General features: G+C 54.8%; 5 protein-coding genes across 5 annotated transcripts; 2 read left to right on the top strand and 3 right to left on the bottom strand.

Annotated features, from left to right (window-relative positions):
• Nucleotides 1-19: 19 nt before the first annotated feature.
• On the bottom strand, nt 20-910 carry J4E87_001170 (uncharacterized protein; the record flags this gene model as incomplete). Its single annotated transcript, XM_049372817.1, has 1 exon — nt 20-910. One exon carries the CDS (start codon nt 908-910, stop codon nt 20-22), a length of 891 nt encoding a protein of 296 aa, XP_049237475.1.
• A 1354-nt stretch (nt 911-2264) lies between these two features.
• On the top strand, nt 2265-3389 carry J4E87_001171 (uncharacterized protein; the record flags this gene model as incomplete). Its single annotated transcript, XM_049372818.1, has 1 exon — nt 2265-3389. One exon carries the CDS (start codon nt 2265-2267, stop codon nt 3387-3389), a length of 1125 nt encoding a protein of 374 aa, XP_049237476.1.
• Nucleotides 3390-3910: 521 nt separating this feature from the next.
• J4E87_001172 (uncharacterized protein) lies at nt 3911-4516 on the bottom strand (the record flags this gene model as incomplete). Its single annotated transcript, XM_049372819.1, has 5 exons — nt 3911-3993; nt 4059-4186; nt 4259-4315; nt 4367-4390; nt 4479-4516. 5 exons carry the CDS (start codon nt 4514-4516, stop codon nt 3911-3913), a joined length of 330 nt encoding a protein of 109 aa, XP_049237477.1.
• An 805-nt stretch (nt 4517-5321) lies between these two features.
• J4E87_001173 (uncharacterized protein) lies at nt 5322-10093 on the top strand (the record flags this gene model as incomplete). The annotated part of the gene is made up of 2 exons (XM_049372820.1): nt 5322-6972; nt 7020-10093. The coding sequence occupies 2 exons, from the start codon at nt 5322-5324 to the stop codon at nt 10091-10093; spliced, it is 4725 nt and encodes a 1574-aa protein (XP_049237478.1).
• Nucleotides 10094-10685: 592 nt separating this feature from the next.
• Nucleotides 10686-11713, bottom strand: PRE2 (Proteasome subunit beta type-5; the record flags this gene model as incomplete). The annotated part of the gene is made up of 4 exons (XM_049372821.1): nt 10686-11042; nt 11101-11241; nt 11303-11524; nt 11582-11713. 4 exons carry the CDS (start codon nt 11711-11713, stop codon nt 10686-10688), a joined length of 852 nt encoding a protein of 283 aa, XP_049237479.1.
• Between the last annotated feature and the right edge of the window lie 2071 nt (nt 11714-13784).

Below are 13784 nucleotides of genomic sequence, written 5' to 3' on the forward strand. Positions count from 1 at the left end.
AAAAGAGTAACATTCCACCTCAATTAGCCACCGTCAATATCCTACCTCTAGAATCCAACGCCCAATTAGTCTCGAAGCCATCCTCATCCACAACCCGTTCCATTACCCAGAACCTCTCTTCCAAAACATTTACCCTCCTCTTACTCAGCTCCTCCAACAAGTCGAGAAGACGCTTATCCGTTCTGCCCAACCAAATCCGCACAGCCTCTCCTTCGACCCTCGCTCGTCTCGTCACCCACCAAAGCGTGCCATCGCGACACATGCTAAACCACCAACCCAAAAGAAACACAGCCTTAGGGTCTTTTTGTTCTAGCAAGGCCAAGAATTCGGGCGTGAGAAACGCGGTGAAGTATAGGAAATCCAATACATTGCCATGCGACAAGCGTAGATGCTGGATCCGCGAAAGGATGAGGACAGGGAAATGGTAGACGTTGTTATCCCTATTAGACTCTTCCGTGACACCAAAGACCAGTCTGACTTTCTCAGGCACGAGACTGGTGTCGTTACTCACCATCCATTCGGGTGGCGTAGGGCATGGGCCTGTCTTCTTCTTTAGAATACGGTTGAATACACTGTCCTCCCTCGTAGGATCTGCTATACGCCAGAGATGTCGTTTGCCTTCTCCTATCTTCATCCAAGCGAGGTCACCCGGCTCGGAAGGCTTCAGCGGCCAGACTGCGTGGGGGTCGTCTGACTCAAGGTACCAGAAGGAAGCAGCGCCGAGGTGGACGCCCGTGGCCCAAATGGCGTCGCGTTGGGATGGAGGTATGGGACCGGAGAGGAGACGCTGGTACTGCGTTGTGGCGTGGGACCAGTGGCGCAGCGATGCGTTTTGGAGAGAGAGAGATCGGGTGGAAGTGTGGGCAAGAGCAGAGTCGTGCATCAGGGTTAGGCCGAGGATCATGTGCATTAGGAAGGGGTGCTACACTACAAGTCAGTTCTGGACAGCTAAAGGAAGAATGGGTTAGACGTTACGTTGAATGTGAGGCGGCATACTATGTCTCTGCATGCTGGGGCCATTCTCTCGCCTACACGAATTCCGTCAGTCAGCCCGCATACTCAAAACGATTCAATGTTATACCATACCTCCGACAGTCAGAGACGTCCTACTCTGAAATCTCGCAAGGATCTCAAGATGACTTTCCGAAAATTCCCAAGATGACTGTCCAGTACCCATGTTTGGATCCAGCGCCGACGCCCCAGATCGAAGAGAGTCTCCAATCATAGAAGTCACAACGCCGTTGAACGATATCGGGCTCCACGGCGTGCGAGTCGCTCCGCTATTCTCATGGTGCGGCGTAATCGTGGATAGCTCCCTAAAATCAACTGTCCCCACGCCCTCCACGTGCACGTCCAACTCTCCCTCCTGACCCTCAAAGTCGCACGCCACGCCATAGGTCACGCATTTCGCGCACCGCGGCCTCGTCTCATCGCACTACCCAAGAACCATCAGCCCAACCAGCCTAAATCCTAGATACAGTCATCACAACTAACCTTAACCCGTCTCAACTTGCAATTCTGACACCCGTTCCTCGATTTCGCATTCCAGCGGCGTTTCCTTACACCCTTTTCCGCTGACAAACCGCTGCGTTTGGGTACGAGAGCAGGCATAGCGTCGATTCAATTTGAGTTCCGTTCTTGTTGGAGTGCCTATGAGGTGTGCGGCAAGCCTGCAAACAGTGAGGGCATTGGAGGTGGGTAGATGCAGTCTAACCCGTGCTCGTATAAAGAGTCCATGCCGCCGTTATATACCTAGATATGCGTGTAAGACTGTACGAGACGGAAGAAACGCGGAGTTTAGCTACTTCATCGCCGGTGGCAGCAGGGCGTAAGCGATGAGGTCGTGCTGCATACTGCGACGGCGGAAAGGGTCCACAGGAACCCGCGCTAAGGGGCGGGTCTAACCCGCGTTCGTATACAGCAGTCGCGAGGCGGTCTGATTGGTTGATTGGGTAGCAACGACGGAGGTGTGGTGCTAGCATGATTCAATCGCTAGGATGGGGCAAATGTATTGAGGTATGAAGCGCGTCATATGCGTAAACTCCGAGAGAAGGTCGACGGCCTTTGCGCGAGAAGGAGATAGGTGAGTAGAACGAGATGGATGACATGGCATGGAGGGTGCACACCAATGTGGTCATGGACAGGTATAAGTACGGAAAACCTGGCAGGTAGGATAAGGGAAGAGGTACAGAAACCCGATCCCAAACCGTATCTTATAACACGTTCTCAACTATCAAGAAAGGAACAAACCTTCATATCCAAATATGTCCACCACCACCCTGCCCCCAACAATGAAAGCCCTCCTCCAAGAAACAAAAAACGGGCCCCTCGTCCCAAAGTCTATCCCAACACCCAACCCGGGCCCAGGCTCTGTCGTAGTAAAAGTCCTCGCAAACCTCCTCCAACACCAAACTCCGGGCATCCTCTCTGGCAAAGCGGGCTTCACCTACCCCACCCCCATGATCCCCGGCGGACGAGCCGTAGGCCGCATCGCAGCTACAGGTCCCGACACCACATGTCTATCAGAAGGCCAACTCGTACTCCTCGAGCCCTTCATCCGCGCCCGCGACGACGCTGATACGTGGATTTTCTGGGGCGCAATGGAAGGTACGAGTGAGGGGAGTAAGAAGCTCTTTGCGGATAACTGGCGGTATGCTACGTTTGCGGAGTATGTTAAGGCGCCCTTGGAGAACACCTGGGCGCTGGATGAAAAGAGGCTTTGTGGGGAATTGGGGTATACGATACCGGAGTTGGTGCAGCTCAGTGTTGATGTTGTGGCGTATAGTGGCCTGAAGGGGATTGGGCTGAGGCCCGGGGAGAGACTGATTGTTACGCCTGCTACGGGGCTTTTTTCAGGTGCTGCCGTGGGCGTGGCGGTTGCGATGGGAGCGTCTGTTTTGGTGACGGGAAGGAATGAGCGCGCGCTTCAGCGGCTGGTGGATGCGCATCCGAAGCTTGTTTCAAGTGTCCTGAGAACGAACGACATCGAGGTCGATGTTAAGAATCTGCAGAAGCATGGCACCGTGGATGCGTTTCTCGAGTTCACGCCCATGGGAGCGGAGGGGAGTACACATGTTCGTGCTGCTTTTGGCGCGCTCAAGCAGCACGGACGAGCGTGTATCATGGGCTTTGGTGGCGGCGCGATGAAGGATGTGGAGATTCCGATGATGGATATCGTGTTTAAGAGTATCACGGTTCATGGTCATGCCATGTACCGGGGTCAAGATGTGAAGGAAATGATCAAGATGGCCGAAGCGGGAGTGTTGAGACTTGGAAAAGAGAGAGGTTTTGATTCGGTGACGGAGTTCAAGATGGACGACTTTGAGAGAGGCTTCGACTGGGTTGGCGAAAACCACGAGCTCGGCCAGATGGCGGTTCTAGTCCCGTGATGCAGCCGAAAGTGGAAGGTGCGAAGGACCTTGAGGAAGTTACCTTCAGAAATCATTGTTAGCATGTCACTGCGTCATATGCAATTGCTGGAACCAGAAGTCCTTGATTCCTAGTCGGATGAGTACCGACTGCCCGCTGTAGAGGAAGCCGGGGCCTGTTGCAGTCTGTTATAGCCCTATGCATCACCAGCTATCCTAAGTAAAGTCCCACTCCAAGAAAATGCAGCAATCTGTCATGGTTCGTGAACGTTTCATGACCTCTTAACGCCGTGTGCCGACTTGAATATACCCTTCAACGATCGTTTTACAGTACGCCAGTCGCAGCTACGGCAGGCAGGTGTAGTCGTCGGGGAAGGAGCGCCGGTCTTTTCCGCTGAAATCGAATCGGTCGTCGAGGTACGCGTGTCGCCGCCGCGGCTCGAAGAGCTTCTAGAGATTACGCTATCGGTCTTGAGGCCCTCAGGAGTTTTGTCTTTACTTCGCTCGCGCGATGTCACCTGTTCCTGAGTCCTCGCGCACCCCTAATCAATACCGTGTTGTTTTTTGAGCTTTTCTAAGTTCTCTTGGCGCTCGGCGAGATCATTCGCGGCCTTGAGCATCTTATCTGGCTGGTGATATAATACTGCTGCTGTTAGTGGTTGCTGTGTCGGAGAAGCGCCTGCCACGTACCAACGAGATACCGGTTCTGGAAGTTGAAGCCGTTGAGCTTGTCGCAGGCCGACTTTGCGTCCATTACGTCTTCATAGACGACGAAGGCAGTGCCCTTGGTGTTGTTGGCGATGCCCTGGCGAATTTGGCTGTGCTAACGTCAGTAACCTGGAGTGACGGTGAAGGCCAAGATGCGCCAGCGCATGAGGGAGACGACGTACCGCACTGGGCCGAACTTGCCAAAGAGGTCGAAGAGTTCCTCTGGGGTGACGTTGAAGCTGGCAGAGAATTAGCGCGTGGCAGATTAGACACCTCGGGCATCTACTAACCTCAGGTTCTTTACGAAGAGAGCTCTGTAGACATAACATGTTAGCGCAGATGTCGTGTGAGTTGGTCGCATCGGCCTTGCGACTGGCACGCGATGCGGCATGGCGGACGTACCGGTTGACTTCCGGGGCCAATTTTCCTCCTCGACTCATACTTTGGCGACTGTGATGAACGGTAAAGGACGGGCTGCGAGGTTTGTAATGGGCGACGGGCGGTGGGGAGGTTGTAGTGAGAAGTGAAGTTGGTGAACATGCGGGATCAATCGTGGATGGCGTGCACGTCCGAGCGCCGAGCTGCATCACGTGGCGGACGCAGACCAAGAACAGCGACTCATGCAGCACCGAGATGACGATGCACATGCGCCGCAAACGAGAGGCTGTGAAATGGGAAATTTAGCGTCTAGTGATTATGGACATGCACTGGAATATAGATGTCTCACCTGAAGGTGATATGGTGATGGGTGCACTCCTTGCCGTAGAATCGAGCGCTCGAATCGGAGACGCGGACTTGCAGCGAATGAAGCGGCTTGTCTCCTCCCCAGAGCTCCTGCAACGGCCAACCATCTGCATACCACAGACACATGCGCTTCGAGCTCTCTGTGAAGCCGCCGCATCCTCGCCTACCTATCGCGTCCTGAGAGTGTCGTCGGCGCTGGCGTGGCCGAGTCGTGGTTGGATTGTGCTGGTCGTGGTCGCAACATTCCCAATACAATCCCCGCCGACTTCTCCACCACCATCATTCTGCTCCCAAACCTCCCCCTACGCTCGTTCATCCGCGACCGCGCCCACCGTCGCCTCGCCTCGCCGCAGGACATGCCCATGCCCGGCTCCTACTCCGCCCGTCTCTCCGCTGATAGTGCCGCTGCTCCATAGCCGCGCATCTGTCTGAGACGCCAGACCGGCGAGTACCTCGCACCTCCGAAGCCCCAGTCCATCCACCTCCGCACCCACGGCCACCATGAGGCGCCTCTCGTCCTTCAAGGAGCAGTACAGGCGAGCTTCGGCGCGCGCCCCTACACCTCCGCCGCCCGCCTACGAGCCACTGTCGCCCATCCTGCTGCCCACGGAGCCCTCGACGGCGCACCCCGCCGGCAATGCGAATATCCCAACCGCGTCGCTATCAGGCACAAGGCACATCAATGATGCTCCGCACAATGCTTTCACTCTCAGAGAGGGCGCGCGCGCGTCCGCGGAGCAGTCGTCGCCGGCGGTGACGTACGGGCACTCGTCGCGCTCCGCACCTCCGCCGCCGCAGTATTCTCTGGCGCAGGCATCGCCCATTGAGGCCCTCGCAGATGTCGCTGTCACCAGGCAGCACACAAACCTGCCCTACGCTGACTTTTCGCGCCATGCTTCACACCCAGCGACGTCGCCCGCGACCCTCCCTTACCCGATCGGCGAGCGCGCCCCCGTACACGCCTCCCCTAGGGAGCCCATATATCCCTACGATGAGAGACCCGCGAAGAGAGCGCGCTCCGAGGTGTACGGCTCTCCGCAGTATGGGCAGTCTCAGTCGAGACCGGCTACGAGCCACATCCCGGGCTGGTCCTATAGCGTCGAGCACACGGCCAACGGCGGCAATGGCATGCATCAGATCAGCGCCGTGCCTGATGACCGACGTGCTGAAGCTGAGCTGCTGCTCGATTTCTTCACGGCAGCTACAACGCAGCTTGCGCAATCTCCGCCCTCGACAGCAAAGCGGTTGGTCTTTTCACAGTCAGCGCCGGCCGAGCAGCCTTCGCAACTTCTACAACATTCGCAACCAGTACAACAAATACAACACAAGCAAGCGCCCGAAAATCCTTTTCTAGCGCCTCCGCCGCCACCACCGTCATCCGATCACTACAGCCAACCTACGCAGGCACCCGTCGACCTGAAACACCCTTTAGACGCACCCTCAGACATAGCCCCGACCGCCTCGGCTGCACAAACACATACACCGCCTGAAGAAGCTCCTACTATCGTTACACAGCCTGAGATGCAAGATGCCGTTCCGTCAGAAGAGCCAAAGGCGAAAAAAGGACAGGGCTTGCCAAAAGGGAAGGCGCGCGCATCTCGTAGCACCCCTTCGGCCAGCAGCAAACGGAAGAAGTCAACTCCCAAGCCCAAAAGTGCGCCATCCACAAGTACTTCTGGAGCCCCGGACCAGCTTCAGTCGCCGCTGAGTCTGCCCGCCGACCAGTCTGCTGCGGTCCCAACGGACAGCTCCATTCCCACGGTACCGCTAGCTGGACCAGCCCAAATCTCGCCCTCGCAAGCACGTCGTCATTCCTTCTCAATATCCGCTCCACCAATACCAGACGACCAGCCGCTCTCGACGTACTCACGAGCCAAATCACTACCTCTTGGAAACCAAGCAGTCGCCCCTGCTCCTGCTGCTCCTGTCGCGCAGCCTGCGCCCGCTCTAGCCGAACCAGAACTTATCTGCGCCCATTGCAAATCGTCCGAATCACTTACCAAAATCGGCGACGGCGAACAATGGATCGGCTGCGATGGCTGCAAAGAGTGGTATCACTACCCTTGCGCTGGTTTCAACAGCGAACGGGAGGTACGGGAGGTAAACAAATTCTACTGCGAACCGTGTAGACCCAAGTTTGGTGAAACAACGAGTAGGTCTACCGACGCACATTGGGCTTATAGTTCTAACATGGTCCAGAGGTTCGTAAATCCGTCAGAGCCCACACAACTGTTGACTACGCTGGTCTAAACGAGGGTGTTCTCAAGACCTCAGACGACAACCCGGAGCACCACTATATATCAGCTTTCAAGAATGGCGATATCGAATTCACCCCCGAGACCTTTGCGCGTGTCCCGGCTCAACTCATCACCGGCGACTTCCTCGAGAAGATGAACGGGTTCAAGGAGCCGATCGTGATCCCTGGCGACATGAACCCTTCGGCGGTGTCAACGGAGGAAGACATCGTCATGGGAAACACTGAGGGGCAAGGAGACGGGTCAGGATCACACGCTGGGTACGATACAGTCGTCGATGACGGTCAAGACAGTTTGGATATGGTCATACCCAAGGGCCTGACGGTTCGCCGCGTAGCGGAACTCTACGGCCCAAACGAACCCGTACCCGTCATCGACGTCAAAGCACAAGAAGGCGAAGGCAAGAAGTGGACCATGGGGAAGTGGGCCGACTACTACGAGCAACAAGGAGAAAAGCCAGTACGGAATGTCATCAGTCTGGAGGTATCTCGAAGCAGGCTTGGGAAGCTCATACGGCGGCCCAAGGCTGTTCGAGACATGGACCTCCAAGATTCCGTGTGGCGGGAGGATGACAAGTCTGCGCCGCCCCCAGTGCAGTTCTACTGCCTTATGTCTGTCGCAGACTGCTTCACCGACTTCCACATCGACTTTGGCGGTTCATCCGTCTACTATCACATCGTCAAGGGAAAGAAGGTCTTCTTCTTTATCCCACCAACAAAGCAAAACCTCAAGAAATACGAAGACTGGTGTCTTTCTCCGAATCAAGGACACGACTGGCTTGGCAAACAGGTCAAGGAGTGTTACCGAGTAGATCTATACCCTGGAGATACCATGTTGATTCCTTCTGGCTGGATCCACGCAGTCTGGACTCCCGAGGACAGCCTCGTCATCGGCGGTAACTTCCTCACTCGCATCCATTACGGCATGCAGATTAAGATTCTGGAGATCGAGAAGAACACCAAGGTGGCCTTGCAATTTCGGTATCCGTTCTTCCAAAAGATCATGTGGTTAACAGCCATCAAATATCTGGAAGAAGATCCAATTCCTGGTCCAGTTCAAGAGCTTCTGCAAAGCGGCGAGCAGTTCACACGAGACACACCCATCTACTGCGAGCCAGATAGGTTCGGTCACAACTCGCACCTCGGCGCACAGAACTACAACAAACGGTACTACTCCAAGCACGAACTCGAAGGGCTGAGCGATCTTCTGAACTACATTTGGAGAACTGTCTTGATTACCGAAGGAAAAATCGATGTGCCTCAAAAGACCAGAAGCGCTGTCAACAAGTCGATCCCTAAGGGCCATGGCGAGCCGCTTGTGCTAGCCCGACGCTTTGCAATGTGGATCGCATGGAAACGCGGGAATGAGACCATACCATCTTGGGCCTTCTCTGATGCTGTTCTTCCCGAAGTGATGGAGACCACAGAGAAGAAGCTCAGTGCTGCTCAGGTTAAGAGACTGGAGCGTGAGACGCTCCATGAAGCCTTACGAGCAACGGCAGAGAGATCTTCAGCCCGCATCAAAGCTTCTGATGTGGTTCCCGAGCCTTCGCCGCCTATCGAAGTGGAGAATTACAACTATGAAATGGTGCCTGTAACGTCCGGACCATTAACTGGTTTCCTACGACCGTCGGCAAACAACCCGCACATCACCACACCCAAAACATCTCAGCTCGGACCCAAACGTGTTGCATGCGATGCATGTAGGAAGCGCCGTATCCGATGCAAACACAAAGACGAGCTTATTGATACATCAAAGCCGGGTATGCACACCATCGATCTCTCTGGCTCATACGGCATATCTGTCAAACGCCGGCTGAGCGATCACTCCGTTGCAGATAGCTTGTCGAACGCCGCCAATGGGCCAGTGAATGGCGGCCCAATCATGGCTGATGTGAACGGCGACCCTTATGCACTCAAGTCTGGCAGAGTCAAGGCTTGTGCCGACTGCAGGAAGAGCAAGCGGCGATGCATACACGACGAGTATGGCAATGTTGATCCTGTCAAGGCCAACGAGATCCCCATTCCGCGGGGTTCAGCGTCTAAGAAACGGAGAGTCAGCGATGAGGACTCGGGATCAACAGCGAAGCGGATGAGACATGAATCTTCATATGACGACGAATATTTGCATGGAGACATGCATGCGCGACATTCTCTTCCGAACCAGTTCAGTGGTGGTTCGTCTTTCCTCCAAGAGATGGCCTATTCCGCCCAGCAAGCGCTAGATCAAAGTCCTGAGAATGACGATCTAGTGCCAGTTGATCCTGCCCTTCAAGCATATACGAACGGCGACTACAATCACGACGTGGCGAACTCGTACCACGCAAACGGTGATACGGTCATGTCGTCTGTCGAGTATCAACCGACCGATCCGATGCTCATGGACGGAATGGAACCCACTGGACGCAACGGCGAAGTCCATGGTCCTAGCATAGAGCCGCTCACGCCTGGTCCGCCACCACACAACGATACTGCGCAAACGCACACGAAAGGCTTCACATCAAAGCCCGGATCAGAACACCACGCTGTCCGTAATCCATCATCACCTGTTTCGCCCAGACATGTCTCCGCTGCTTCACCCACGGCAACCACCAACAACCACACTTACAACCCATACATCACCTCCCCGGCCACAAACAACTACAACAACTTCACCACAAACTCCGACTTCCCTCCCCCACCTGTCACGCCTACACTCAACAACACATACAAAGCTCGTACGCAGAACTCCTCTGGCCACAAAGCCAGTCAAACGCCCTCTCGCGCTGGCCGCAATAGCAAAACACCCAAATCCACACCCAGCAAACGGCAAGAAAACGGCAATGGCAACGGCATCAAATTGGAGCACGGCATGAGTATGGGAACCGGTATGGGCATGGCCGTGGGCATGAACGGCGGCATGAACGTCCCCATGGGCAGCATGATCAACATGATCGATCCCAACCTCGACCAAGCAAGTTTCGATCTGATCAAGCAGCTACAACAGGAGGATTTGGGATTACGAAGGCGGAGTCGTTGAGCAAACTACACCACACCACACCCTTACTTGGCTCTACTTCACTATCATTTGGAGATGTTCTCCTCCCTTTTCTTTGATTTTTCCACATCATTTTCTGTTTTGTCTTGTCTTGCATCAATTCGGTCAACGGCGTTCGAACATGTCCAAAGTATGGGGACAACGGGACTTGCGCGGCGTTTACTGCTTCCTTGTTAGGAGGCTTTTGCTTATACCCAACTATTCGGCACTGGGATAGTGTACATTGCACTTTTTCTTTTCTCTTTCATACTCATGTGGTGGAGGGGATAGTAGGCGTTCGTTAGCCTGCATGGACTGCGGCTCTTTCCTTGTTCGGTTGTTCGCTCTTGGGGGTCGCATGCATAGTATCATAGATAATGGTGACTAGTCGCGTATGATTTGGTAATGCAAATGCAAACATCACAATGCGTAATTCGCTTCAGGAGGGAAATATTGTGATGTGCCGTTATTTCATTGGACATGTCTAAGTCGTGATTCGAGTGAGACTGCCACATTGCAGCTATCGTGGTCTGCCGTCTATCTCTCATCCCCTCAGCGGGCCTTGGGCTTCTTCCCCTAACCTATAGCCACCACACTACTCCAACGCACTAGTAACGTTCGAGAACTCGCCCTTCTTCAGCTTCGTCTCCCAGAAAATCGGATTCGTATCGTTGAAGCCGTGCTTGACCCAGCCGTCCTCCTTGACATGGTACAAGTTGATGAAACCACCAGAGTATGCGTCGCGGTGAGTAGCAGCGAGGATACTCCTCCTGCCCAGCTCGAGCGCCTCGTCGTCTTCCAGCTCGTACTTGTACTGTGCGTCGAGCACACCGTAGGCGAAGGTCTGACCGGAGCCGACACAGAAGAGGTTGCCGGCGAGACGCGTGCCGTCGCTGTCGATGTAGTAGAGGGCGGGGCCTTCTTGCGGGGTTACGCCTGCGCACATTGTTCCCTGGGGATGTGTTAGATAGGGGTGGGAGGGAGGGTAGCGGTGAGGGGGGAAGACGTACCATACTCAGACCCATGCCCTTGTATGAGTAGACGAGATTGGCGAGGATCTTGGAGGCTGCGGCGACGGAAATACGGCGCTTGTGGCGGAGCTCGTGGAGGCGACATTGCATTCCGAGGTATGCGAGCCAGTATTGGCAGTCCTATTGCATGTCAATACTCCACTTGCCTTCAAACTCCATCGTGTGGTTGTCCTGTACGTACAGCAGCGCCACCAGCCATGGTTCCCAACAAGCAGTTGTTGATCTCAATGACCTTCTTGACCGTCTGACTGGCTATCCAGTTTCCAGCCGTCGCACGCGAATCGGTGGCTACGATGATGCCGCCCTTGAAGCGGAAGGCGAGGGTTGTGGTTCCGTGGGCGATCTTGATGGGGCAGTTCGGGTTGGAGTAGTCGTCCGTCATTGCGCGGAGCCATGATGCTGACTATGACGGTATTAGTATATTCCGCCCTTCATAAGTCATGATAGAGGGTGAGCGCACCTGAGCTACTGGTGGTAGGGCAAACTTGAGAGATAGCTCTGGGGTGCCGCTGTAGAGCTGCAACTGCTCCTCCTCGGACGGGCCTTCCTCTGTATACGCCGGTCGGCTGTACTGCGATACTAATGAATCCATGGTTGCGACAGTGTGTATTGGCGGGATTCAGAGGGTATCAGAGACGTGATCGAGTGGTTGGGGTGGGGTTGTTTGATTGTTTGACGTGGTGATGTGAGCTCGAAGCTCCGGCGTTGTCGGTAATGCCAAGACATAGCCGCGTCTAGCTGTTGCCTTCACCAGTCCGGCGGATCAGCGCCGATGACCTACACTACAACCTGCGCACTTTCGAGCTGTCTTTGCGCGTAGACTCTGCTATGGATGATGAGCCCTATCGCTTGCTTTGTTCTTTGCTACGCTCACGTCTTCCTCTCTAGTACTAACCTCGCAGTGATCGCCACCCACACGAACAGCGATGCTCAGTACTGCGCGCCTGGCGTACGTCGTCGCCATTTATCGCAACAGCATCTACTCCATTTAACTAAGAGAAGGGATGCAATGATGCTTACAGACATGTACACGCGCAAAGAGTGTAGAGATAGCCGCAGTCATCCCGTCACACACAGCGACGGACCAGCGTGGCGCAGACGCATCGCAAAAGAGGGAAATGCCATCCGAAGGACTATTGCACGACCTTGATACATATCTACGTACGTCATCAGGTACTACAAGTTCCCGCATCGCGCAAGTCAGGAACGGGCGTTGGGGCTCAAGCGTCACATGCCGCTCGTTGAGACTTGAGGTCAGGCAAGACATCGCGCCGACCCACGCGCGCATCTCGCACCCATGTCAGCCTCAGTCACTCGCCCAGCGGACTTGAACACATGTTTGCATTTCCTATATGCAGGCACCAGCAACAATCATGCAGGCACCGTCTTCACTCGCTCTGTCTCATTTGTCCTCTCACGTATAAGCATACGTGCGGCCCGCGTGCAGGTCCGGCGCAGCGTGCGTGATGGTAGCAAATGATCGTCGAGGGCAGCAGTATATACATAGGTGGACGCCATCAAGAGAAGGAGTGCGAAAGGATCTGATCATATGTACATTGTGTGTCAGCCGTAGGATAAAGTACCGCCTTCACCCCATTGTCTGCTCTTCTTTCAAGTCTTCTGAATGCCCCGTTACGACACTACACCTTATTCGTACTATCAACCTTCGCGACCACCCTCAACTTACAACCCATCTTTCTCACACACTGCTTACCATCGTATTGCCCCGCCTACACGACTCCACCCCTTGCCCGCGCGCATCGACTCCGGCGTTGATCTCTCCTCGCCGCGCCCCAGAAATGTGCTGGTTCACCCTCACACCAGCCAAAGGCAAAAAGCAACAGCGCCCTTCTACCGACTCTTCATGTGCGGAGGACCTCGTTCGCGTTCGTCGTAGTCCAGCATCACCTCGTTTTAGCGACGTGCGTGTCAGAGTACCGAGTATGAGCCTCGAGGTGGAGGAAGGAGGTGGCCATGATCACGTGCACTTCGACGCGCACCTGAATCATCACCACAGGCATCCGCATCTACATCCCCTACTCATGCATCCGATTCATGGTCACGACCACCACCATCACGGACTCGGCATAGTCGACATTAAAGAAGGCCACCTCCGCGGCTCTGGCAGAAAACGCACAATCTCATCCCCTTGCCCTCCACCACCAACCCGCGAACCATCACGTTGTCCACCACCGTCCCGCCCCCGTGAACCTACCTACCACACCCAAATCGTCGAGCCTAGGGTATCATCAACAACAGTCCGGGAAGGCACCCGCACAGCCCTCCGCAATGTCCAGCAAGAGCGAACCCGAGGTACTTTACGCAGAGTAGCCGGCTACGAAGCCTTGAGCAAGAGCATGCCGTGGGATTGGGATTGCGTTAGTAGTACTGTGGGGAGTAGTGCGAGTGGGGGTGGGAGGTGGATGAGAAGGAGGAAACCGGCTGGGTTGAAGTATCCCCCATTCGGGAGCATGGATCGTTGGCTTTGACGCCTTTTCTTTTGTTTGGGAATTGATTTGGTGTTGGGGTTTGAGCGGGTAGTTCTTAATGATCATGATAAATTTTGATGTTTGGATATCTGTGATGTTCGTGGTGGTGACGAATCATGAACGTGAGGCTGCAGGTGGCTGAGAATGGGCTAGATTGGCCGCCTGTCGTCCAAC

The sequence above is a fragment of the Alternaria ethzedia genome (genome assembly GCF_023757985.1).
Source record: "Alternaria ethzedia strain BMP 0044 chromosome Unknown scaffold_2, whole genome shotgun sequence".
NCBI classification, from domain to species: Eukaryota; Fungi; Ascomycota; class Dothideomycetes; order Pleosporales; family Pleosporaceae; genus Alternaria; species Alternaria ethzedia.